General features: G+C 44.1%; 1 protein-coding gene across 3 annotated transcripts in view; it reads left to right on the plus strand.

Annotated features, from left to right (window-relative positions):
• The window catches only part of LOC120395903, an 89,870-nt gene extending 63,159 nt beyond the window's left edge, over nt 1–26,711 (plus strand). The window contains exons 8-12 of one of the 3 annotated variants that reach the window (XM_039520710.1): nt 7,971–8,059; nt 10,342–10,494; nt 12,459–12,591; nt 24,310–24,376; nt 26,438–26,711. In XM_039520710.1, the coding sequence (XP_039376644.1) occupies nt 7,971–8,059; nt 10,342–10,494; nt 12,459–12,591; nt 24,310–24,367 (433 nt within the window). In that variant the 3' untranslated portion in view covers nt 24,368–24,376; nt 26,438–26,711. Of the gene's footprint in view, nt 1–7,970; nt 8,060–10,341; nt 10,495–12,458; nt 12,592–14,143; nt 14,474–24,309; nt 24,439–26,437 lie in introns of those variants that run through there. The other 2 variants (XM_039520709.1, XM_039520711.1) reach the window with 2 other exon arrangements.
• Nucleotides 26,712–27,484: the final 773 nt, after the last annotated feature.

Below are 27,484 nucleotides of genomic sequence, written 5' to 3' on the forward strand. Positions count from 1 at the left end.
CAATCTGAAAGTTCCTGATAAAAAAAACATCTGACCATCTGAATAAACTGTAAAATGGATCTGGCAGTAGTGTTTCTCTGATCTCTTTTGCTAAAAATGTGACAGGCAATATAGGAGAAAAACTGACATAATGGATAAAATTTTCAAAAGTGACTTAGACTCTTAAGAGCCTAAATCTTATTAAAAGTCAGTGAGACAACTGCCTAAATCACTTTAGAGAATAGGACTTATACTTTAAGCACTTTTGAAAGTGTTAACCAGCTATTTATATAAGGTTTCCACAGCTTAGCCCTTCCATTTCTGAACTTTTTAAAAAGTTATTTTAATGAGTTAGAAACAGCACAAACAAGGAGGTGGGCAGAGGGGAGATTTCAGCAGAGGATAATTTGAGAGCTAGGAATAAAGATGATGTAGGGCTTGAGGGAAAGAGGAGCAGAGTTGAAGAAGAAGCAAAGATCCCTGGAGCAGAGGCTGATGGAACATAAGTGCCACATGTGAGGAGATGGGGGCATGAGGAAGGAGAAGAGAGGTGCTCCCAGGTGATGTCGGAGAGGTGCAGGGAAGGTGCAGAGGTGGTTTTGAGGCAGGCTAGCTGGCAGGGTGAGAAGCTACAGCTGTTCTATCTGATGCAAACTGGGGGAGCTGGATGCTGGAGAGACATGCAGTGGACAAATGTTGCAAATCTTTGATCACAGAATGGCCCTGGTGTGCCACTAAAGTGGTGCTACAAAGTAACAGATTTACTAATCAGAAGAAATCTTTAGTGTTCAGTTGCAAGCAGATCCTTGGCCTGAACATTTGGCTAACAATGTTACTGGGAACAGATGATAAGGGATATCACCTTGAACCAAGTCTAGTTTAAGTTTTAGCAGTAGAAAGTGTTTCATCTTTATTTCTCTTGACTTTAATGCCTTTTAATTGTACTCCCTTAAAATCTGTCTTTTTCTAGTTAAATTTGTTTTATCTTTGATCAAAACTAATCCAGTGTTGTGGATTGGGTAACTCTATTTAAAGTAGCAAACTATTGTATATTGATCCCCTTACAGGGGCCACAGACCCAAAATATTCAGGAGAGGGCTGGACAGTGCAGAACACACATTGGGGGGGGGAGGAATTTGGGACTGAGATCATGTTGGGGTTACCCTGCAAATGGTAATTTAGGTTGGTGAAAATCAAAGTGTGACTGGATTGCAGGCTGCAGCTATACACAGACACTCAGGGTGTGACCTACATGCTGGTTTGCTGTTTCTGAGGGGCCCAGGCTGGGAACTACAGCAGCAAAGCAAGAGTGACACAGCCTCTCTCTTGTGTGGCTTGCACCCCTGAGTATCATAGCCACACTACCAGTTAGAAAGATCACTTTAAAAAAAAAAAAAGCAAGATGGCTGTTAATCAGCAACAGGATCAGAAAGACTTTGGACAGAAACTCCTCCCAATCAATGTTTAATCTTCAGGGAAAGCTCTGGGTCTCAGTTGTTGTTGCTTATTACTGCTAGCAGTTGTTTGCAGGTCGGGCCATTGTAGTAACGTATTCAACAATTCTTCGTATGTACAGACTGCAAATTCAACATATGTGAATTTGGCTTCTGAATATGACAAGGCTGAGGCACAAATACTAAGCAACCATTGTTTTTTTCCACAGTGCCAGCCTGAAATTGTTGCTTATGGCTGATAGTCCTGATTCTGATTATCTAATTTATGATGTCTAGTTGCTATGGTTACTGATCTATCTAGAAACTAGTAATTTTGTGAACAGTTACAATAAAGCTAAATAAGGGAATGAATAATCTGCAGAAATGGGTCTAAAAAACAACATTTATTTCTGTCTCTGTATTTGAGCAGGGCTTACAAGTACTGATTCCACGGTAATAGGGCTCCTGAGATGATACATTGACATGAGGGTCATTTTTTTTTTGTGAACCAGGCTATTATAAAAGGAGATCTCATAATGTTACAGACCGATATAAGTATATCAGACTAATGATAGAACAAGTATCAAAGAGCTGAAACATTCCTCTTTTCCAATATAATTCATTATATTGGAATATGATTCATCCCTTCATTACTTCAGATTTGATCTAATGGTTCAGTGGCCAGGTTCTTTAAAGCTATTTCTCAATAGCCTCTCTGTGAATTTAGAAGCATTAAATCTTACACTTGACACATTTCAGTGTTGAAGGGTCATGTGGCCTTTCTGCAGTTATTGAAGAAATACATTCCACTGGGAACTGCAACTAGAAAATAAAAACTCTGGACCAGACCTCTTTGGGGCAGGGACTGGGTTTTTACTACTTTGTATAGTACCTAACAAAATGTGACTCCGATCATTGACTGGGGCCATTGGGCTCTATAAATAATAATTAATTAATAACGTACCTTTCCTTCGTAACATCCCAGAGAGGGGAAACAAAGGATCCAGAAAACTCACTGAAGTTTCATGTTCTCTTTTCAGCATGTAGGTGGCTGGGACATGGTTCAACCTGCACAGCTGGGGAATCCAGAGGGTACTCTTTACTCAGCACCGCTTAACCTAGGGGCCAGTCATTAACAGCCCATGCTTCATTGGATAGACCCCTGTAGCAGTGCAGTGTAATTCATGGAAGGATTCTGTGGGGAAAATAAAGGAAGAGATTAAAAAGAGGCAGCGACAAATTGAAGTAGGCAGGATCAGAGAAGGAAAAGAAACAAAGTGGGATGGAGAAAAGCAGGGGAGGGGACAGGTCCAAAAACCAAAGCAGAAACAAAAGGAGAGTGAAGAGGGTAGAAAGCAAAGCAGTGAAGACAAAATTCACATCTTCCTCCAGTCCTGCATATCCTTCTTCCTGTACTGTACGTATCTCCCTCCTGCCCTGGTAGTCCTGAAAGTGTCTCCAGAAGAAGATGGAGACTCAAAATGCATGGCTTCCTGACAATCATTACAAAATGATTGTGCACAAGAGAATAGTGGGGAGGCAGCAGACCCCACCGTGGGCAGCGGGTACCATAGGCTGGGGGAGGCTGTGCCTCCCCAAACAGCCAGACATGGCCCTGCCCACTCTCCACCCCCCAGACCCTCTGCTTCCGCTCTGCAGCCCAGCTCCAGGGTCTGAGGCCGTGCTGCCTGCCCTCCCTTCCTCCCTCCCCATGCTCCAGAGGCTGCGGCCACGCCATGTGCCCTCCCAGTGCTCCGGGGCTGGGGGCACTAGCCTCGGGTGAGGGCTGGCGGCCATGGTGGGGGGCTCTGGGCTCCAGGAGATGGAAGGGGTGGGGCCTTGGGTGGAAGGGGCATGGCTGGGGGTTAGCCTTCCCCAGCCAGCAGTTCATGCACCACCCATGCCAGCAGCAGTGCATTAGCAGACCTTAACAGGTAGCTGGACACCAGATTCCACTGAGTCCTGAAGCCTAATAGTGCTCCTAGACTCCCAATGCTTCTCCCCTACTCCAAAATCAGAATACTTGCAGAGTTTTTAAGATCTCTAGTGTCCTGTAGGCTCAGCTGATCCTGCAGCCCTCTTGGCTTCAGAGCTGGGTTGCCTGAGTCATCTGCTCTCTAATCTCCTTCTTTCCCTGCCCCACCTCAAGTTCCTATAATGTCTGCATGGGGCCTATGGTTTCTGCTCTCCTGCCGTGGTCTGTAGTAGGTCCTGTGAACTTTAGGTTTGAGAGAGACAAATTGGGAAGGGGAGCAGGAATCAAGATATGGAGCCTGGCAGGCTGGGAAGAAGTTGGAAAGTAGAGGCAGCTTATTAACTGAGGTTGTTTGGGGATCTGGGAAGCCAGCACCCACTGGAGTTTCCTGCTACCCCACTTGCCCTTCTCTTTGGGGCTTAGGAGTTCTGCAGAGTATCCTGTCTCCTGGTTTCCAATACATGTCGATCTTTTAAAATATTTGAAAATAACCAAGGAAAGTCGGAGACAAAAAACTTAAGCTGGTATTAAGAATGGGAGTATCAGGGTAAAAGATATGCAGAAATGTTGTAATATTGTAAAAATCCATGGTTTGAATCACAGGAAATTCAGCATTAAGGTTAAATTATTTAAGTACTTTAAATATCCAAATACTTGACAGTGCAGAAATGCACAGTTAAGGTCTTTCAAACAGTTGTAAGAGCACCCCCATAACAAAACCTTGAGGAGAAAACAAGCTCTGGTATACCTACACTACAATGTAAGTTCATGGAACTCAAATCAGCTGCTCTTGTTAGAGAACCTAGGGCTTGAGCATCTACACTGTTTGTCAACCCTAGGTTAAGAATTTTCTGACCTGGGCCTGCACACGGGGCTCCAGCATCCACAATGCAGTACTCAGACCCAAATCCAACCAACCATATCCCAGACTTCCTAATACCCTTCCAAAATGTGGCTGCTCTAGCCCCTTGTTCATGGTGCAGTGTGGGAAAACTTGACTTTCCACCATGCTTGACTGTCCACCGGATATAGAAAGTCAGTCCGTATGATTGTGGGATGCATTTGGCGGACTCCCAGAGCATGAATCCAGAGGGGCTACGTCTACACTGCAGAGCAATAGGACTTGAACTCTGAGTCCCAGCTTGACTCAGGCTTGGACCCTCCACCCAGGGTGAAAGTAACTTAAAGGACTTACCGATACACTGGAGTCCTGAGCAGGAGGCGGGGCCTCAACCAGAAGGGGTGTGGCCTCAACTAGAAGAGGCAGGGCCTTAGAGCCCCCAGACCCTTTAAACTGAGATTTAAACGTCCTGGGGCTCCAACTGCGGTAGTGGCAGCTGGGAGTCCTGGGCCCTTTAAATCACTGTTGGAGCTACCAGCTACAGAGGTGGCTGGGAGCCCCAGGGTTCAGGAGCCATTTAAAGGACCCAGGGCTCTGGCAGCCGCTACTGCCCCGGGACCTTTAAATTGCCGCCTGAGCCCTGCTGCCGGAGCTCCAGGGTAGCAGCGGCGGCCAGGGGCTCTGGCGGTGATTTAAAGGGTCAGGGGCTCCCAGCAGCCGCTACCACAGAGGAGCCCCGGGCCCTTTAAATTGCTGACGGAGCCACCCGAGCCCTGCTGCCAGAGCCAGCGGACATTTAAAGGGTCCAGGGCGGTAGCAGTGGCTGAAAGCCCCTGGCTCTTTAAATTGCCACCAAAGCCCGGCTGCTGCTACCCCAGGGCTCTGGCAGCGGGGCTCGGGTGACGATTTAAAGGGCCTGGGGCTCCAGCCTCCGATACTGCCCCAGGCCCTTTAAATTGTCGCCAGAGCCCCACTGCTGGAGCTGGCAGAGATTTAAAGGGCCCAGGGCAGTAGTGGCGGCCAGAGTCCTAGTCCCTTTAAATCGCCGCCTGAGCCCCGCTGCTGAAGCCCTGGGGTAGGGGTGGTGGGGCTCCGGCAGTGATTTAAAGGGCCAGGGGCTCCCAGCCGCCACTACTGCAGCAGAGCCCCGGTCCCTTTAAATCGCCACCAGAGCCCCAGGGGTCCCAACCACCTCTGCTACTTGGGGGCTCTGGCAGCGGGGCTCTGGCGGCAATTTACAGGGCCCAGGGCTCCAGCTGCTGCTGGGAGCCCCAGGCCCTTTAAATTGCCGCCTGGGGAAGCTGGTCCGGTACACCATACCAGACTGTACCGGCTTACTTTCACTTCTGCCTCCACCCCTGTGGGGTCCTGGGACCCTGAATCCCAGCCCAATTTGTTTGTAGACAGGGGGATTGAGCAAGGGGCTAGGCTTGAGTTCAAACCCTGGGCTTACATTGATTTATAGATACCATTTATGACAATCTTACCCATAAAAAGGATGTCGCTTTAATCAGTAACCTCAAAAATTAGAATGCCTTATTTTTAAAGATGAAGCAGTTGTGCTATGTGCAGTCAAACAAAAATGTATAATTCCTAATTAAACAAATAGCATCTTCATTCAAATTCTAGTGCAAGGTCCAAATACTCTGTGGCAAGCAGGAGCTATGTTCTGTGCAAAGTCACTGGCTGTGGCAGTGCTCTGGCAGAAATTTCTATGGCATTTTCAGAAAAAAAAATTTAAAATTGAGGTTTTTATTGAATAAAATATGAAAAAATAATATAACACAGTTCACACCACTCAGAGCTGTTGTTTCAGCCTGTCTGCAAACTCAAGAAGATGACATTGCATTGGTTTACACTTTGTGCATGTTTGTGCCATGAAGACTACAAGATGGAAGGCCAGCACTGTGAAGGAGGCAGTTAAAATTGTTTGGGTTATTTCAGCTGTGCATGTCCATACTTTCAAATGGTTGGATTACTTTTAAGTTTAACTCTGAATTTCCTGATTTTGTCCTTTTTTTGTTACTACAAAATTCTTATTTTTTTTTTTAACCCTTATGTTATTGATATGTCTGTCAACCTTAACTCCAATTTAGCCAAGTTTTTCATCTGGGAAATAAAAATAAGCATGATTTATACTATCTTCTATCTAGTTTAGTACAAAAGTTAAGTTAAATGACCACACCAAAGAGCATATATTAACATTTTCATTCCAGGGACTCCATAATTAAACAGTGAGATTAATGAAAGTGAATAGTCAGGACAGAAAGTGCAACATTTGATATGAGCAGGAAGAATTGCTTGAGGTAGTAAAGCAGTGGTTTTCAACTGTGGTCCACAGACCCCTGGGTTCCGCAGACTGTGTTAGGGGCCTGCAAAATGTTGTTGTTACCATAGAACAGTGGTTTTCAACCTGAGGTGTGCAGACCACTCGGGGTCTGCAGACTAGGTTTAAGATTTCCAAATGGGTCTGCACCTCCATTCAAAATTTGTTAGGGGTCCACAGATGAAAAAAGGATTGCAAACCACTGCAGTAAAGCATAAAGAAGGTTTGTAACTAGGTAAGGTACACATGTTGTAGTTTGATCTTGTTTTCTGTCTGAACTGTGAATCTATTGAATGAACTGTAGAGACAATTCTACTTTAGCATGGAAAGAGACTTGACTAATGGGTCTTTTCTCTTTCTAAGTTCTGATAGGTGACAATTTATTTAATTGCAATATTTATTTCAGTATAATGTTAGAACATTGATGTGCATGACACTTAAAACCTGAAGATGACTATCTCCTGGAGAGTTAGTCTGATATTCCACATGCAAGTTTATTCTAAAAATGTATGTTTTAGAGCTGTCCTTTAAGATGCATGCACACATACACAAATAAATAAAACATGATAAAGACAGTGGTGAGCTGGAGCTGTTTCCCACAGGTTCTCAAGAACCGGTTGCTAAAATTAGACCTCCGTGGAGAACCGGTTGTTAAAGGGCCAGGAGGTGGGCAAAGAACTCCGGTCAGCAGGCCAGACCGTCCTGTTGCTCCTAGGATTCACAGCTCGGGAGGCTGAGGCTCCCTGGGCCCCTCCCCCACTTCCCCCTAGCTGCAGCGTGGCCAGCCACCGGCACCAGCTGGGCAGCTCAGCTGAGGTTGGGAGTCGTCCTGCTGCCGCTTTTTGAGTGGCCCAGCAAGGTGTGTGTGTGTGTGGGGGGGGCTGCTGCAAGCTCTAGGGCTGGCCAGAGGGGAGGGGAGGGAGCAAGGGGGGCAATTGGCCCAGGCCCTGCCGGGGCCCTCCGCCCCATGAGTATGTCTCCCCTTGCCCCGGCCCCTCCCCCGCTCCCCCCCTTAAATCAGAACTTTTTATAGGGAACCGGTTGTTAAGATTTTGGCAGCTCATCACTGGATAAAGAATGCCAAATATGTAGAATACTTGTGTAATAGTTTACAACACGCTAAAGCCTGAAAAGAGAACATAATAAAATAATATTCATTATAATATAAATATAATTATAAATTAATTAAAAAATCAAAGTAAATATTAATCCAACTTTTAGTAGCACTTAATTCTTTTTTAAATGGGACTCCATATATCTGAGTTGGCACTTCTTTGTGTAAAGTTAATAACATAATTTGTCTGGTTTAGGGACCACTTGTAGGGAGAATGGGAGGGAATTGAACCCACATAATGACAGTAACTCCTAAGAAAAATGTTAAGTGCCTTTTTTTCTTTTCTGATAAATGTCTTACAGATACCTGTGGTCCCTCAATGTTCCTCATACAATAATGCAAGTCAACTTGATGGCTGGAAGTTCTTTCATTTCACATTTACCATCTGATTGTAAGAGCATTGAAAGTGTTTTTAACTACTTTGCTGCAATGACGTGTCTATTGCGCCTTCTGTGTTTAATATTACTCCTTTCCCTCCAGCCATGTTGTTAATCCTCCTTTTCTTCTTTTTTATAAAAATGACTGAAAATTGATACAAATTTTTTCAGGTCGAAACTAAACATTTCATTTTGACATTAACAAAACATTTCAGTGGTTTTTTTTTTTGTGTGGTCAAAACTATTCAGTGAACTCCATATGAATTCATGAATAGTTTCAGGTGACTCAAAACTATATTTGTCAGCAAATAAACTATTTGAAAAATGTTATCCAGCTCTAGTTGTACTTTGACATTATTAAAAGCACAGTGACATAAAAGATAAAGCCAACAGTATCCCCTTGCCTCAAAACCCCTCAAATTAAAACATTCCCTCCAGTTATGGCCTGGCATTCATCCAAAGCAGATGGTCCAAATCCTCTTTATTTGATCTGCAATGTAACATGACATTTCCTCATGATGGGAGGAACTTGTATCAGCCATCAAGTGTTGATGGCTCAGTTTAACTAGGCTGGCCACTGCTCAAGACTAATATGCTGCTGCTGATGGGAAAGCAATATTTATTTGCCTCCTATAGTACAAGATTTAAAAAAATATTTATGGTGCCATTGGTCATGTTAGAAATGGACCATTTTTGTTGGCCTCGTGTACACACAGATTTTGTACCAGTAAAACTGTGTTAGTAAGAGATGTGGGGTTTTTGCCAATACCTGTATAGTTATACTGGTGCAGTCGCTAGTGTGGATGCAGTTCTACTGTTATAATGGTGCCTTATACTGCAGTAGCTTATTTCCCTTCCTGTATGGGAATAAGCTGTATACTGGTATAAGCACATTTATATTTGTATAACTGCATTCACACTAGAGGGTTGTACCACTTTAACTGTACAGGTATAGTTAAAGTGGTACAAATTTTGTGTATACACAAGCCCTACAACAGGAATCACTATTTTTAATGGACAATATTTCTTTATAATGTAACATTATATTTACTTATTGCTAATTATTCTGTGAAATTGTAATTTTCTCCTCAAAGGTCTCTGATGATCTCTCCCCCTACCTCTGCCTCATCACTGTTAAGGATCTGCATTGCTGCCACCTTTATTCCAGCTGAGGAGGGCTGGAGGGAAGCCCCTTTCAGATCCCCTTTAAGCAAAGAGTTCTCTGTAGAGAAACATGAAGCATTTCTTACCCAGGGCTCAGCATATTACCTCTGCAGAGTTCTTAGCCTGTACCTACTAGACCGTGAGAGACCTGGCATTGCACCATGGTATATTGCCTGACAATGCAATATACCACTAAGCTCTGACTTCACCACAGAGTATTTACAAATAGTTATAGATTCGTATGTGGACTTCAGCATAAAGTGATTACTTATCTACTGATTCCTTCAATATAGTGACTAATTACAATGGAATATGTCTTCCAAGTTAAAAAAAAATCAAGTTTAAACTAATCAACCATCAAATATTTTTTTTATTTAAAGATACTGGGCTAGGTTCTCCAGCCCCCTTTGTGTCACCTTTGTGTCACCCAGCTGGCACAAAGGGACCAGAAACCTCCCATTACTCCCCAGTGGGCATAGAACCAGTAGAGTCATCATCTATGCCGCTCTCTCTTTCAGTCCCCAGCACTGTGGCCATGTTGATGTGCAGGAATAGAGAAGGGTGAAGAGGGGCAGTAGCTAGAGTGCAAAGAATTCTGGCAGTCCCCAGATGGTCTCTACCGGGGACTTCCACAAATAAACAAACTAGTTCATACTGAATAAAGATGAAGAAAGGGTTACTTAAGCATCTGTTTCATAAAGAACCATCCATGGCAGTCTTTTTTATTATTAATAATAATTTTTGATATATGTCTTTCTTTCACCACTTCCCTAGTTGAGGCTTCAGGTCAAATGCCAGAATTTGATATGTCCACCTTACAAATCCTGCACCTGCTATTACCAACTTCTGGTGTAGGAGCAAGTTGGGTAGACCTTTCTAAGTCAGTTCCCCCACTCTGGAACAGGACCGCACTGTAGGCAGTGGGAACTATGTTCAAGCAATAAAAGATGAAGGTCTCTTCACACTGTGTTATAATGAAAATCTTTGAGGCCTCACAATCCTCTGAATTTTCCAAAGAATAACATCCTCCTTTTTAAGATGAAACTCTCTCTTTTTCCTTACTACTTCAAATGCAGACTCTGCTACTGTGTAAACTTTGTGTTTCTTAGAAAGTTGTTTCTTCCCAAATCAGCATTTCACAGAAAGAAGAGAATGAACTTACTTCCCGAGCAGAACACGGGGTCCTTTATCTGCAGCACTCCAACCAGTTATCTTGACAACACTGCCTTTGCAAGGAGGGCATCGTATGGAAAGGCACTGAAGGATTCTGGTTTAAAATTGAACGGTAATGATTATACAGATTGTTACTGGCAAAAAATAACCACTACCCCCTTCCCCAGCCCAGTTCTTCTTCCATTACAACACTCTCTGTTCTTATTTTTTATGAAGCATTTATGTAGTACTGTAGATGTACATGGTGCTTTATGGAATATAAACCAGAATAACTCTTGATCCCTGTCCCAAAGAGTTTTTTCATAGACTGGAGATGGGAGAGGAAGGAATGGGAAGGTGAGAGAGGAGAAAATTACAATGGGTGGAGTTCAGGGGGAGAAAGGTAGATTTGGGAGTGATCAGCTTAAAGGGTGACAGCTGCAATACTTTGCAGATATCATAGCTGGAAGTGTGGGACAAAAGTGATTCTCAGCCTTTTTTCACCCATGACCATAGTCAGTTTCTTGCTGGAACCCACCTAACCCTCAGAATCCTTTGTGGGTGAGTTAGGGTGCTGGCAGGAAAGGGCAGAGGCTCTGTGTACTAATCAGAACTGGTGAGAAAGTCCCATATTTCCTTGCAAACTTCAAATTGGTTATACTAAATTAGAGGTATAACTCTTTTTGTGCTTAAAGAGTGATCATGATTTTTTTTTAGCTCAAAGAGCCCTGCATCTGTGCCACTGTAAGGTCTCCCGTGTGGCCGCTGTATGCCAGTGGGAGAGAGCTCTCCCACTGGCATAATTAAACCACCCCTATTGAGCGGCGGTAACTATGTCAACTGCTTCCTCCCTCTCCAGGCTGCAGGGACACAGGGAAAATTCCGCTGCCAGGGGGAGCACTGCCTCCTCGCTGCTGGGCGTCCTGAGAAATATGGGGTGGGGCATGTAACCCTGCATGCCCCCCCACCCAGTGCATTGCCTCTGTGGTAGATGCGGAGCAGCAGCGGCGGCAGGGGCTGTGCTTTGTGGCAGGGGAGCTGATAAGGTGATCAGAGAGCCTGGGCCACTGTGGGGAGCCCCAGACCTTCCACCTGCCATAGGTGGCACACCCCAGGGGCAGAGACAGGGGCCAGAGGCTGCTCTCAGGCTCCCCTCCCAGGGCAGGTGGAGGGTCCAGGGCTCCCCACAGTGGCCTCCAGGTCACAGGGGCATCTTTGAGGAACTCTGGGCTTCTGAATCAACTCTGGGTTCCTGTATCTCCGCCCCAGCCTCAGTGTAGCTGCACTGCAAGGGACTCCCCAGTTGGCCCCTCACTCCCCACCCTTTAAGGGTATGTTTATACTACAGTTAAACACCCGAGGCTGACCCATGTCAGGCTCATGAGGCTTGGGCTAAAGGGCTGTTTAACTGTGGAATGGATGTTTGGGCTTGAGCTGTGTGGTGTGTGTGTTTATGTGCATCCACCACCCTACTTCCACTCCTCCTGCTCACTTCCCATCCCTGCCCTCCTGGATTCCTGAAACAGTACAGATGTTGAATCTAAGAGAAAGGGGAAAATATTGCTGGGGCAGCAGCTGACCCTTTTCTGCACAGAGGGAGAGATCCATGTGCAGACAGTCCTTTCTGCAGGCAGATCTTAAACTTATGATCTGGTCCCATTTTACCCACAGCTTACATCTAGACTAAAAATGCTGCACAGGGAGATTTTGAACGAGATCTCAAGCTGCATGTAAGAATTAGATTCAGAATCAACATGCCAGTTTAGATTATAATTTCATCTCGGAAGCAAATGTGAAGGACCTTGCCTATAGCAACGGGAAGCAAAGTTGCCTTGATAGCTATTGCTGTAACAGTGCTATCATTGCCAATAGGTGTCACTAGGTTTACATTTAGATTAGATTAGAAAACATTCATATAAATACAATTGGAGCTTTAACTATTGTGTTCTGTGAAAGTAATCAGAAAAAGGTTACAGTTTAGTTCAACAGTTGTATGAGAAAATTGAGAAAACACTGCAACTAGCGTATCACAAATGTGAAACTAATGCTGAGGTACGAAAGTGAACTGAATCCTGCACATGGTTATATGTTCCTTAGCCAGCGAGATTTCAGAGAGGATTCTAAGAATTACACGGGTGGCTTCAGAATGGTCGGAAAGGAGGACATCCAGAAGCCCGGTGAAGATAGATTCAAAGACAATAGTAGCATCAACACCTGGCATCCTTGCATGGTAAAAATAATCCCTTGTCTGTGAATGTGAAGTATGGTTAAATACCTCTGTGGGCAAGTGCAAATTGATTAAATAGTTACTTCTATTTTGTGTGCATGTGTGTGTGCACAAGACTTTGGGGGTGGAGTTGGCTTATACATGTAGAGCGTTTCATATGTATCTCTCAAGTGCTTTATGAAGAAAGGTTAATATCATTATTTTCAGTTCCTAGAGGGGGAAATGACTTGCCTATGGTCACATGTCAGAGCCTGGAATAGATTCATAGAGTTTAAGGCCAGAAGAGATCACACCAGATCATCTAATCTGACCTCCTGTATATCACAGGCCACCACCACCCAGGACCCTCACACTAAATCCATCAACCAAAATGAGACCACAGTATTACAGCCCACAGGAGACTAGACTATTATGTGCCACAGGCAGAGAATAGGAAGAACTGAGGTGCACCAGTGCTTGTAGCCCCCACAATGGCAGGGAAATGATTAAGTAAGAAATACCCAGATAATCTTAGTAAGCGACCCTGCCTCGACATGCTGCAGAGAATGGGCGGTGGGTGTCATAGGCAAGGGGAGGCTGTACCTCCTCAAACAGCCTACCGTTGCCCTGCCTCCAGGCCAGCGTGCCTCCTGCAGAGACTCAGGACGGCCCGGGCGGCTGGTGCTGGCCCCGGTGCTGCCTGGTGCTCTGGGGCTGGCTGCCCAAGCACCAGGACTGGGGGCTGCCCAGAGCTGGGGGCGCAGCAACCATGCTGCCCGGCTGCCTAAGCACCGGGCCTGGGGACGTGGTGACCGTGCTGCCCAAGGGCTGTGGGCGCTGAGGCTGCAGTGCACTGGGGCTGGAACCTTGCCCCGCCCCAGCTGTCTGGCGCTGGGTCCACAGGGCCGCGGTGGGGGTGCTTTGGGCTTCTACGGGGGAGGGGAAAGTAGGAGGGGAGGGGCCTAAGGCACAAGGGGAGGGGCCAGGGGTTAGCTGGCCACCCATGCTGCAGAGGAAGGCAAAAAATCCCCAAGGTCACTGCCAATCTGACGTGGAGGAAAATTCCTTCCCAACCCCACATATGGTGATCAGTTAGACCCTGATCATGTGAGCAAGAACCAACCAGCCAAGCACCAGAGAGGAAAAAATAGAATTCAGATCTCTTGCTTCAGACTATTGGCCTATTCGCTAGGCGAAGCTGCCTGTTGGAACAAAGCAACAATGAGTCCTGTGACACCTTAAATACTAACAGATGTATTGGAGCATGTTCGTGGGTGAACAGGACTCATTGTTGCTTTTTACAGATCCAGACTAACATGGCTACTCCTCTGATGTTGGAACAAATTCTCCCCTATGGTATATGGCAGAACTCCCATTGAGTTGAATATGTGGTTGAAGGGGAGACTGGGCCCATTTTATTGGCATTGCATAAGAAGCAATAGAGGACAATGTTCTCCCTTTTGCTCCCTGGTGCAGAAGGGAGCAAAATTCCAGAAAAAACACCAAAATTTGGTAAGGAAAGGTTGTTTTAAGGAGAAGAGTAGCAATATTCTTTCCTGCTGTTTAAATATTTTAGACTCAGAGGCTGTCTGCAAGCTGATACAAGCTACAGGCCTCAGAAGTAGTAAGCTGCAGATCAAGAGAAGAATGACCAGCTGAACCAGAGTGAAGTTGGGAAGGAGTGTCATATTCCTCTCAAAGCAGCATAAGATACAATACAATCTACTTCTGTAACTTTATTATACTACAGAAGAGCTGGGTAGGCGTGCATGGCTGGGGGGTGCGTAGCCAGTGGCAGCACAGAAGACAGGCTGCCATGCTATGCAAGAGCCTGGGAACATCACGGATGAGCCAAAATCCATGAATGGCCACCCTACTGCCCTACTGTACACCTGACCACTAGGTACTGAACAGACACCACCAGCCCCTTTCATAGAAAAATGTAAACTGTGTTTTGATCCAGTCTAATTGCAAGACTATTTATAAACTAATTGATAAACAAGGAATGTGAATACTAAAAATATCCAGTTAGCTAAATATATGATTGGGGAGAGGGGATTGTGTTTAAATTCAAATTGTAAGTAAAGTCTAGAAAGTACATTTGGATTTTTAAGACATACTCCATTGAAAGTTTGTTTGTTGTGTGCTTGCTTGCTTGCTGTGTGCCTGCTGGATTGAAGTTTATAGTGTGGTCTATTTGGAGGGCTGTGTGCTGAGCCTAGCAGACCTTCCTAAGGAGGGTCTAGTATCCTTTCATCCCTAATCCCTTTAGGATTCTTTGACAAGGGGGCGGGGCTAACTCAGGGAGAACAGCCAGCTCCTCAACAACCAGAGGAGATAGCAAACAGGGGAGTTTTGTGAGGGAGTTTAAAGCCAGATACACCTAACAAAAAATCTCTAAACACAGGACAATAAAGCCCCACCCCCTAGAAAAAACAAACAAAAAGCACAAAGAACAAACAAAAAAATGCCAGAGTAAAAATAGTGCCAGTAGAAGTCCAGCAGCAGAGTGAGGGTTATCCAATTTATTGCATGGAATGCAGCATGTAATTACCTGCCTTGTGAGCAGGTGGTGTGTGTGTGCATTTGGTGCAAGCAATTCAGAACTCTCAGAGACTGTGGGCTTGTCTTCACATACAGCACTACAGCAGTGCAGCTGAACCAGAGCTGTGCCACTGTAGCGCTTTAGTGAAGATTATACTGTGCTGACAGGAGAGCTTCTCCTGTCATCATAGTTAATCCACCTTCCCAAGAGATGATAGCTATGTTGGTGGGACAAGGTCTCCCGTCAACATAGCATAGGGTGACCAGACAGCAAGTGTGCAAAATCGGGATGGGGGTGGGGAGTAATAGGAGCCTATATAAGAAAAGGACCCCAAAATCAGGACTGTCCCCATAAAATCAGGACAACTGGTCACGCTAACATAGTACTGTCTACACGGGGGGTTAGGTCACTATAACTATGTTGCTCAGGAGTATGGATTTTTAACAGCCATGAGCAACAACGTTATATCGAGAGAGGTCTGTAGCGTAGACCTGGTCTCAGTATGGACTCTTGAGATCGGAGTGGCTGAACTGGATGAGCTAAGGGAGACAAAGAGGTACATAGATAAGACTTTTCAGGACACAATAGAGCAGTCCCACTCCTAGCCTGATAACCTCTGTGCTGTGAAGGAGGATGAAAGTCTCGGGGAAGGAGAACAAGTTGCAGCAGAGGGAAATGATCCCATAGTTGGGACTGTCCTTCCAGATGATGGTGTCATGGCAGCCTCTCACACTGAGGACACCCCTCTGGGGGAGTGTACCCCAGTTATTAGGAAGAGACAGACATAGGCACCGACTCCGTGGGTGCTGCGGGGCTGCAGCACCCACAGGGAAAAATTAGCAAGTACTCCACACCCACCGGCAGCCAAGCTCACCCTGCTCCCACCCGCGCCGCCTCCTCCCCCAAGCATGCCACGTCCCCGTTCCTCCTCCTCCCAGTGCTTCCTGCCAGCCGCCTAACAGCTGTTTGGTGGCACTTAGGACTTTCCGGGAGAGAGGGGGAGGAATGGGGACGCGGCACTCTCAGAGGAGGCGGTAAAGAGGCGGAGCAGGGGCAGGGACTTGGGGGAAGGGGGTGGAATTGGGGCAGGATGAGGGTGGTGCAGGGCGGGGGGGGATCAAGCACTCACGGGGCAGAGGGGAAGTCGGCGCCTGTGGAGACAGATAATAGTAATGAGGGATTTGATTACTAGAAATATAGATAGTTGGATTTAGGGTGACCAGGAGAACTTTTGCCTGCTGGGTGCAAAGGTTGCAGGCCTCATGAGACATGTAGATAGACTTTTGTGCAATGCTGGGGAGGAGCCAGTGTTCGTGGCACATGTAGGTACCAATAACATAGGGAAAGGTAGGAAAGAGGTCCTGGAGGCCAAATTCAGACTGCTAGGTAAGAGATTAAAGTCTAGGACCTCCATGGTAGCATTCTCTGAAATGTTTACAGTTCCAAATGCAGGGCCAGTTTTGACAGGCAGAACTGCAGAGTCTCAATGCATGGATGATACATTGGTGTTTGGAGGAGGGATTTAGATTCATTAGGAACTGGAGAACCTTTTCAAAAAGGAGGAGCCTATACTTGAAGGATGGGCTCCATCTAAACCAAAAGGGAACCAGAGTGCATGTAAAATTAAAAAGGTTGTAGAGGAGTTTTTAAACTAAGATCTGGGGGAAAACAACAGGTGTGGAGGAGCACACAGTTTGGACCGAGACATCCCTTAGGGGAAGATTTATTAAAGGGGATTCTCTATATCTTAGTAAAGAGAAGAGGATAGAAGTTGATAAAGTACATGCAGGAACTGAACAGAAAGTCACATGAAAAAGAGTCCTATTTCAATTATATCAAATAAAGGCCAACTAAATATTGACAGATTTTATAAGTGCGTGTATACAAATGCAAGAAGTCTGAATTCTAATATGGGTGAATTTGAGTGCCCAATATTAAATGAAGATATTGATTTAATACATATCACAGAAACTTGGTGGAATGATGATAACAGGACATGATAATACCTGGGTACAAAATATATAGGAATGACAGCATATAGTGAAATATAGTGTAAGTCTTAAATGAATCAAACTACTGTAGAATCTCTATGAACAGAAATTCCATGTTTGAATAATAAGAGTATACTACTGACACCCTGACCAGGATGGTGATGGTGACTGTAAAATGCTCAGGGAGATTAAAGAGGCTATAAACATAAAAATCAATAATAATGGGGGATTTCAACTAGCCCCATGTTGACTGGGTATGTATCACCTCAGGATAGGATACAGAGAGAAAATTTCTAGACACCATCAATGACTGCTTCTTGGTGCAGCTAGTCCTAAAGCCCACAAGGGGAGAGGCAACTCTTGATTTAGTCCTAAGTGGAGCACAGGATCTGGTCCAAGAGGTGAATTTTGCTGAACCACTCAGTAATAGCCACCATAATGTAATTAAATTTAACATCCTTGTAGGGGAGAAAATACCAATGAAACCCACCACAGTATCTTTTTAACTTCAAAAAGGGGAACTACACAAAAATGAGAAAGCTAGTTAAATGGAAATTAAAAGTAACAGTCACAAAAGTTAAATGCTTGCAAGCTGCATGGAAACTTTTAAAAAACACCATAATAATACTAAATGTACTAAATGTACACCTGAAATAATAATTAAAAAAACAGTAAGAGGGCCAGAAAAATGCCACCATGGCTAAAAAGGCGAGTAAAAGTGGCAGTTAGAGACGAAAAGACATCATTTAGAAATCAGAATCAAATCCTACTGAGGAAAATAGAAAGGAGCATAAACTCTGGCAAATCAAGTGTAAAAATATAATTAGGCAGGCAAAAAAGGGAATTTGAAGAGCAACTAGCAAAAGACACAAAAACTAACAGCAAGGTGCTAAAAGAACACTGAAAGAATGAATTCTTGTCACTGTCTTAACTGAAGAGGATGTGATGGAGATTCCCACACATTAGCCATTTTTTTTTAGGTGACAAATCTGAGGATCTGTCCCAGATTGAGGTATCAATAGAGGAGGTTTTGGAACAAATTTATAAAGAGTAATAAGTCCCCAGGACCAGATGTATTCACTCACGAGTTCTGGAGGAACTCAGGTATGAAATTGCAGAACTACTAACTGTGGTAGGTAACCTATCTTTTAAATCAGCCTCTGTATCAGATGACTGGGTGATAGCTAATGTAATGCTGATTTTTAAAAAGGGATCCAGCGATTTTCCTGGCAATTACAGGCTCATAAGCCTAACTTTATTACCAGGCAAATTAATTGTAAGTATGGTAAAGATCAGAATTATCAGACACACAAATGAACACCATACAGGGAGTCCTCGGATTTACGTTGCCCGACTTTCGTTGGACACCACTTAAGACACTTTTCAATTGACTGCCCGTTTCGTCCCTAAAATGCTTGTTTTGCCCTTACAATGCTCTATTTACATAAAGTTCACTTGAAATCACTTTCTGGTTGCATTGTTGTGGTATGGAGCTGGAAGGGGTCACTTCTAATTGGCTTCGAGGCATCAGGGTAGCTTTTTTGCCGGGTGGGGTTGCCGCTTGTTTTTGATTGCTGAGCCTGGGCCTGGAAGCCAATCAGAAAGCCTGAACAGCGATTGGCTGAGGCTCAGCATGTGTTCCATTCTCCCTGGCTTTCTGAGCCTGTGTTGCCGGCATTCTGAGCAGCATATGTGAGTTTATATGTTTATTTGAATGCTGTTTACAAAATACAGTGTACAGTAAATACATTGATGTTGCAACGTTAGTCATCTATAATTCATTTAGTACAAAAATCTGGGTTATTGTGATGAAAATAGTGTATCAAGCCTTGGTTTGGGAACCAACCCCCCTTCATTCCACTGATTCCTATGGGAAAAGTGGTTTCAACTTACAATGCAATTCAGAGGAACGAATTGTGTCGTAAGTCCAAGGACTCACTTTATGTTGGAGAAGAGTCAACATGGCTTTTGTAAAAGGAAATCCTGTCTCACCTAGAATTCTTTGAGGATGTCAACAAATATGGACAAGAGTGATCCAGTGGCTATAGTGTACTTGGACTTTCAGAAAACCTTTTACAAGGTCCCTCACTAAAGGCTCTTAAGCAGAGTAAGCAGCCATGGGATAAGAGGCAAGGTTCTCTCATGGATCACTAACTGGTTAATAGATAAAGGGAAGGAATAAATAGCAAGTTTTCATAGTGGACAGAGATAAGTAGCAGGGTCCCCAAGGATCTGTACTTGGACCTGTGCTGAGCTGGAAAAAGAGGTAAATAGTGAGGTGTGGCAAAAGTTGCAGACACTACAAAATTACTTAAGATAGTTAAGTCCAAAGCTGACTGAAGAGTTACAAAGGGATCTCACAAAACTGAGTGTTGGGGCAACAAAATGGTAAATGAAATTCAGTGTTGAGGAATGCAAAGTAATGCATATTGGAAAACATAATCCCAACTATACCTACAAGGTGATGGAGTCTACAATAGTTGTAGCCACTCAAAAAAGAGGTCTTGGAGTCATTCTCTGTGGATAGTTCTCCAAAAACATCTGCTCAATGTGCAGCGGCAGTCAAAAAAGCTAACAGAATATTAGGAACCACTAGAAAAGGGATAAAAAATATGATGCCACTATACAAATACATGGTACACCCACACCTTGAACACTGAGTGCAGTTCTGGGCAGCCCTTCTCAAAATAGATACATTAGAATTGGAAAAAGTACAGAGAAGGGCAACAAATGTGATTATTAGGGGTATGGAATAGCTTCCATATAAAGAGAGATTTTTAAAACAGGGCCTTAGGAGAGACAGCTAAGGAGAGGTCTATACAATCATGAATGGTGCAGAGAAAGTGAATAAGGAAGTGTTATTTACCCTTTCACATAACACAAGAACCAATGAAATTAATAGGCAGGAGGTTTAAACAAACATAAGGAAGTACTTTTTCACACAGTGCACAGTCACCCTGTGAAACTCATTGCCAAGAGATGTTCAGAAGGCCAAAAGTATAACTGGGTTCAGAAAAGAATTCGATGAGTTCATGGAGGACAGGTCCATCAGTGGCTATTAGCCAAGGTGATCAGGGCTGCAACCCTATGTGCAGGGTGTCCCTAAACCTCTGACTGCCAGAAGCTGGGACTGAACTACGGATCACTTGAAAATGACCCTGTTCTGTTCATTTCCTGAACATCTGATACTAGCCACTGTTGGAAGACAGGATACCATTGGTCTGACCCAGTGTGACCGTTCTTATGTAAATTAAGCACCCAGCAGATTTTATTATCTTTTAAATAATTTCACTGGGGAGAGAATATTTACAGGTATTTGCATAGCCCTTTATATAATCAAAGTACTGTACAACATTAATTAATTATTGGGAAGAGCAAGGAATTCTCTCTCTATATATATTGTTTTAAATGGAGGTATGATACAGAAGAGATGGAAGAATGAGGACATAAAAAAGAAAGCAAAAGATGAACCATAAGCAGAAGGGAGGCAAGAAGGACAAGAAGCAACCTAGAAAGATCAGGGGTCACTGGTCATTCCTCAAGAAGTTTTTACTTTGCTCAGTAGAGCTTTAAACATTTGGAAGCTTGCATTAGTACTGTACAGTATCCTCAGTGGGAACTGAAAAGCATCATGACTTGGCTCCACATCTCGAACAGCTTCAGATTATCTTTTTAAAGCTTCCTTAACCACAGCTTCAAAGCAAGTGTTGAACTTGATATTTCAGACTTCCCTCCCTGGATGGAATCCTGGGTCTTCTTTATAAACAGGCTCCTTAACTCTATATTTGACCTTAGTAGTGCTATTTCATATTCCAGGGGTAAAAGAACACTAATTTCTTGCTGTCACTGTTCCTTCAAATTTTCAAGAAAGCCCCTTGAAAGAAGAAGTAGCAATTCTACTTGCTCAGTTTCTGGGTTGTTATGTGAAGAAATCTCTGGAGTCCAATAAATCTTAACCATTCATCCAGCTTTTGTCATAGCATACTAACCATCTGGGCATTTCTAGATTAACATAGAATCATAGAAATGTAGAACTGGAAAGAACCGTGATAAGTCATTTAGTCCAGTCCCCTGTACAGAGGCAGGACTCAATATTATTTAGACAATCCCTGACAGGTGTTTGTCTGTTTGTAAAACCCTCCCATGATAGAGATTCCACAGCCTCCCTAGGTAATTTGCTCCAGTGCTTAACTACCCTTACAGTTAGGAATTTTTTCCTAATGTCTAACCAAAATCTCCCTTGCTGCAATTTAAGCCCCTGCTTCTTGTCCTGTCCTCAGTGGTTAAGGAGAACAATTTATCATCCTCTTCTTTATAACAACCTTTTATGTACTTGAGGACTGTTATCATGTCCACTCCCAGTCTTCTCTTCTCCAGACTAAACAAACCATTTTTTCCATCATTCCTCATGGATCATGTTTTCTAGACCTTTAATAATTTTTGTTGCTGTCCTCTGGACATTCTCCAATTTCCCACATCTTTCTGGAAGTGTGTAGCCCAGAACTGAACACAGTACTCAAGTTTGAGGCCTTGTCTTGCTTACAACACTCCTGCTAAGATATCCCAGAATGATGTTCATGTTTTTTGCAATAGTATTACATTTTGGAGTCATATTTAGTTTGTGATACACTAGTGGTTTTCAACCTTTTTTTCATTTGAGGACCCTTAAAATTTTTCAAATGGAGGTGCAGACCTCTTTGGAAATCTTAGATGTAGTGTGCGGTCTCCCAGGAGTCTGCCAGGGGTCTTGAAAACCACTGTGATACACTATAATCCCCAGATCCTTGTTTGCAGTACTCCTTCCTAGTAATTTCCCATTTTGTATTTGTGCAATTAGTTATTCCTTTCTAAGTGTAGCACTTTGCATTTGTTGTTAATGAATTTCATGCTATTTAATTCAGACCATTTCTCCAGTTTGTCAAGATCATTTTGAATTCTAATCCTGTCCTCCAAAGCCCTTGAAATCCCTCCCAGTTTGGTATCACAAATTTTATAAGTTTACTCTCTATGCCACTAGCTAAATCATTTATGAATAAGGTTAAAATTTTGTCATGGTAATTTTTAGTAAAAGTCTGGGGCAGGTCACGGGCACTAAACAAAAATTCACAGAAGCCCATGACCTGTCACTGACTTTTACTAAAAATAATGGTGACAACATAGGGCGGATAGGGCGGGGCAGGGGAAATAAGAGCCCAAGCCCTGCTGCGGGAGGTAAAGCGGGGGTCCAGCCAGGGGTGAAAAAAATACAGCTTTTACTGGTACGAGTCCTACTCCCCCCCCCCCGGAAGGGGCGGGGCCTCAGATGGAAGGGGCGGGGCCAGGGGGTGGAAGTAAGTTACATTTTTTACTGGTGCAGTCCAAACACAAGCAACCCACCTCTCTTACATACTTCATGGATCCCTCCCACTGCATGACTTAGATATAGAAAATAAAGCTACTATTACTACTACCAGTCCTGTCCGTAATAAAACGTTACTATTGGAATAAGCCTGAAAAACTGAAAACTCACTGTCACATTTTTCTCCTTGTCCTCCCTCCTCCTCCTCCAGCCAGGCTACGGACAGGGCTATGCTCCCCGTTCCCCCGACCCCCGCACTCAGCAGGGGCTGCAGGGGCTCCCCTCTAGCTTGTAGCAGGGAGCCGGGGGACTGTCTGAGGGAGAAGCCTCCCCAGGTAGCATGCTGCCTACATAAGGACAGTTTAAACGTTAAGGTCTGAACCATGGGATTCGGGGCTATTTCTGGCATCCTTGTTAATTTCACTCAGGGTTGTTGGGGAGGGAGGATGGTGAGACCAAGGCATGGGCAGAATACAATAGCCATTTGGCTGCAGAGCTTAAATCCAGAGCTAATAAAAGTCCATGGAAGGGGAAAACTCACTGTCACATCCATTTCTCTCCTCCCTCCTCCTCCAGCCAGGCTGCTGACAGGGCTAGGCTCAGTGCTTCCCCCAACTCCTGCACTCAGCAGGGGCTGCAGGGGCTCCCCTCTAGCTTGTAGCAGGGAGCAGGGGGACTGGCTGAGGGAGAAGCTTCCCCAGGTAGCCTGCTGCCTGCATAAGAACAGTTTAAACTTAGCTGTTCACTCCCTGGAGGGATTCTGAGCTATTTCTGGCATCCTTATTAATTTTACTCATGGTTGTTGGGGAGAAATATACAAGATACTAAGAGAAAGTTTTGTCAATTTCAGCTCTGCACTCTGCAGGACCCTGACACTGACAAAACAAAAAGAGATCTGAGCCCCTATGTCTTAAGCAGGGCCCGCTCCAGGCACCAGCTTATCAAGCAGGTGCTTGGGGCGGCCACTCCGGAGCGGGGCGGCACTTTCAGGTATTCGGCAGCAATTCGGCGGAGGATCCCTCACTCCCGCTGTCTGGGGATTGGTCCTGCTTTGAGCAGGGGGTTGGACTAGATGACCTCCTTAGGTCCCTTCCAACCCTGATAGTCTATTATTCTTTTGAGAGACAGGAAAGAACTGAGGTTGGAACCAAGTTTTTAAAAGATTAATTAGGGGATTGAGTGGGAAGTAGCTACGCTTCTGGAAATGGAGGGGCTCCATGGGTAGTTAGAGGGGTGTGGGGATGTAATGTGTGTATAAGTCTCCCCTACCCCATAAATGCCATCCAGCAAACGCCCCCACCAATTTCATTTTTCTTCAGATTTATCTCTTAGTTGAGGCTCCACTTTTCCAGCTCCACCTGAATCCAAATTGCAGGTTGCTTGTGCAGGAGATAACTTCAGGTTTCTGGGGGCAGTAATTGCTTGTCTTCTTTGATGGCACTTTTTGTTGGGCACCTCGTAGATGCTCAGATAGAGCAGAGAGAACTCCCTTGGCTTGTGCAGTCACTACATTTACACACACACACACAACCATATTACTTTCCTACCAAGAATTTTTTTTTATTCTTATAACAAAAAACCAAAAGCATCCCATTCTATGAGAGGCAAGACTTTAGAGCATAGGAAAAATTACATGTGGTGCCTAAACTTGCTGACAGTTACTTACACTTCTCTTTTATCTTCCACTGTAACAGTGAAACTAAGAAATAAAGTTCAACACTTGACATTCTAAGTATGAGAATAACATTTCCTTGTAATTTTGATATCAGAGTGTAAAGCAATGCAATGTAAAGATAAATGCTGTGACTGTTGAGTTAATAATTGACAGGTGAAAATGACAAATGGCACTTTCTATTCCATTTCTCTAGTAAGAAGAAGCCAGAGCAAAAGAAATCCGAAGCCAGCAAGATCAAATCCAATAAGTAAGGTTTCTCTGTAAGTGTCGTTTCAAACAATGGCCACACTTTGCTTTTCCCAATAAATAAGATCATGTGTGATATTTCCTGTGGGACACAGGTATAAAAATTAACTTTTCCCTTTCACAAAATTAGTTCCAGTGCTAACTCGATGAGATTCTGTCATTTTTATTTCACTATTTAATATATTTTGTGAGTATTGGAGGCATCCAGAGGAAAGCATCCAGAATGAAACTGTCAAACATTTGGCTATTTGGCCAGTCCATTTGTAGAGAAATCACTGGCTTTTTGTAAAAATTTTGTCACCCAGATCCACAGCCCTCTCTACCTATGCCCCAGCTTGCCCTGATGCACTGAATGCAGCACCTGGTTTTTTGGCACTTTCTGTTTTAGCCAGGTCCTTCACCCTATACTATGTAATTGTGAAAGGGGATAAGGAAACCAATTCACCATTGTTCCATAACTAGCTGAAACATACGAAAAGTCTTCCTGGCTCATTACAGTATATTCTGTATGAGACCAGACTACTGTTTACTCCAGTAGCAGGAATAACTCAGTAACTCTGCTGTGCAGCTCATCCCAATGAAATTTCATAGAATATCAGGGTTGGAAGGGACCTCAGGAGGTCATCTAGTCCAACCCCCTGCTCAAAGCAGGACCAAACCCCAGATAGTTTTACCCTAGTTCCCTAAATGGCCCTCTCAAGGATTGAACTCAACCTGGGTTTAACAGGCCAATGCGCAAACCACTGAGCTATCCCTCCCCCCAAAATGTATTTGTGTTTACATTGTTTTTAATTTAAAAAGTAGCTAAAAGCAGTTCTTGTTAATACAACTCAGTCTCTCCTGTCCTACCTCTTACTCAAAATAGTTCACTCCATTCAGCAGAAAAACTGTAGGAACCATGCTCCATACCTCCAAAGCCTAGGCTGGAAGGACATTGTCTTTAAAATAAAAAAGTCTCTGGAAGGGCCTCACTCACACCTATGATGCAGCTCCTGAGTCCTACTTTTCTACCTGTTGGGACAGAGAATCCTTCTCTCCAGTTTTCCTGTGAGTGCCCATAAAAAGTTATGTAGCACATTCCTCTCTGACACCAGTACTTCTGCCACCTCAAATAGTAGCTTTCTGGAGCACCCGAGTGAAGTTTCGGATGGTGAGGTAGTAGCACCAGTATGAATTAGAAGGGGTGGTGGGCCTCTCAGACTCTTTTCTTTTAAAAATTTCATTTCAAAATATTAGGCATAATGTTCAACATACTGTAAAGTACAACTGTCAAAATATTCTAAAATGAGGCAGTAATTGTTATACACCATAGCTATTATGAGTCACCAGTAGCTCAATAGTGTGACATATGGGAGGCTGTTCAGCTAATTATGTGGGCTAGAATATCCTTATTCTCATAGTTTACATTGAGGTCCTAAACTAGGTAGAATTAAAATTTATTTCTTTCTAATATAGCATCCATGTCTCATAGACTCATAGACTTTAAGATCAGAAGGGACCATTATGATCATCTAGTCTGACCTCCTGCACAATGCAGGCCACAGAATCTCACCCATCCACTTCTATGACAAACCCCTAACCTATGTCTGAGTTACTGAAGTCCTCAAATTGTGGTTGGAAGACCTCAAGCTGCAGAGAATCCTCCAGCAAGTGACCCGTGCCCCATGCTGCAGAGGAAGGTGAAAAACCTCCAGAGCCTCTGCCAATCTGCCCTGGAGGAAAATTCCTTCCCAACCCCAAATATGGCTATCAGATAAACCCTGAGCATGTGGGCAAGACTCACCAGCCAGCACCCAGGAAAGAATCCTCTGTAGAAACTCAGATCCCAACCCCATCTAACATCCCATCACAGACCACTGGGCATACATTTTTCTTTCCATGCATTTAGTGGATGGGCACCACACAAGATGCCACCCCCAGCCTTTTCTTAGGCTTTAAACTATGGTTCTGTTCTGAAAAGTGACTGTGTAAAAATGGCACTGTCTTACTTTGAATCTTTGCTATGGGTATTCAAAACCAAATTTGTTTTCTTCGGTGACAAAAATAAGATTTTATTAATCTTATTATCTCTGCAGGGATAAACACAGCTGAGAACGTGAGCTGGATTCTAGTCCTTCTTGTGAATCAACAAAGATTTACTCAGTTCCAATTACAGAAAAGTTTACTCAGTTCCAATTACGGGACCATGAAAATCCAGTAAAGACAATGGCACTGTAGCCAAGGACATTATTGGGCTTGAAAAATCTATACCGTTGATGATACAGGACAAGAAAAGAACCCAGCTTGCCTTTCAGAACCCGGGTTAAGTCCACAGGGTTGCAGGTTAGAAATCCCCCCATCATTTTACTTGTAATGTAAGCAGATTTTATCTGGAAGTCACCAAGAATCAATAAATATGAAATATCACAATGCCATTTTTCAGACTTGCTTTTCAGAATGAAACCTTTCATTTCCAGGATATAACACTGTTGTGAGCTGGGTTAAACCTTGTTATGGGTTGAGTTAAAACTTCCTTCTTCGAGTAATGTCCCTATGAGTGATCCACTTGAAGTGTGGATGCCCCCATGCGCTTTCGATTGGAGATTTTCAGCAGCCATGCACATTTGGTCTCCGCATACACCCTAGCTACTCTTGTACCCCACACCAATGGTATAAAGGGCCATGACAGACAGACCACCCACAGTTCCTTGTCAAGCACCTCGGCCTGAGACAATTGAGCTTGCACAGCTACTTACCTTGCTTGTTCCTTGTAGTTTAGTTTAGTTTTCTTTATCTACTAGTTTCGCTTTTATAGATGAATGGGGTGGTTTGTGTGTGTATGTGTGAGGGGGTGGGGGTTGATAAACTGAAGCTTTTAGCCTTCCCTCCACTGAGAAAAGAACGCTCCTTCTCTGAAGGGGCTCTCTTTTCTCCTCAGGGCATGCCTAAAGCCCCAGGCAGGACTGGCCTTAGGGAAAATGGCACCCTGGGTGAACCTGTATTTTGGTTCCCTCCCATCATCCCTAGTCCCCATAGGCTGTTTGGGCTCCTAACTGCCCCCCCCATCACCTCTAGGCCCTGCTGCCTCCCCCCAGTACTTAATTTGCATTGAAAGAGGTGCCGGAGCTCAGCCTCAGCACAAA

This window comes from Mauremys reevesii, linkage group 1 (genome assembly GCF_016161935.1).
Source record: "Mauremys reevesii isolate NIE-2019 linkage group 1, ASM1616193v1, whole genome shotgun sequence".
Classification (NCBI taxonomy): domain Eukaryota; kingdom Metazoa; phylum Chordata; order Testudines; family Geoemydidae; genus Mauremys; species Mauremys reevesii.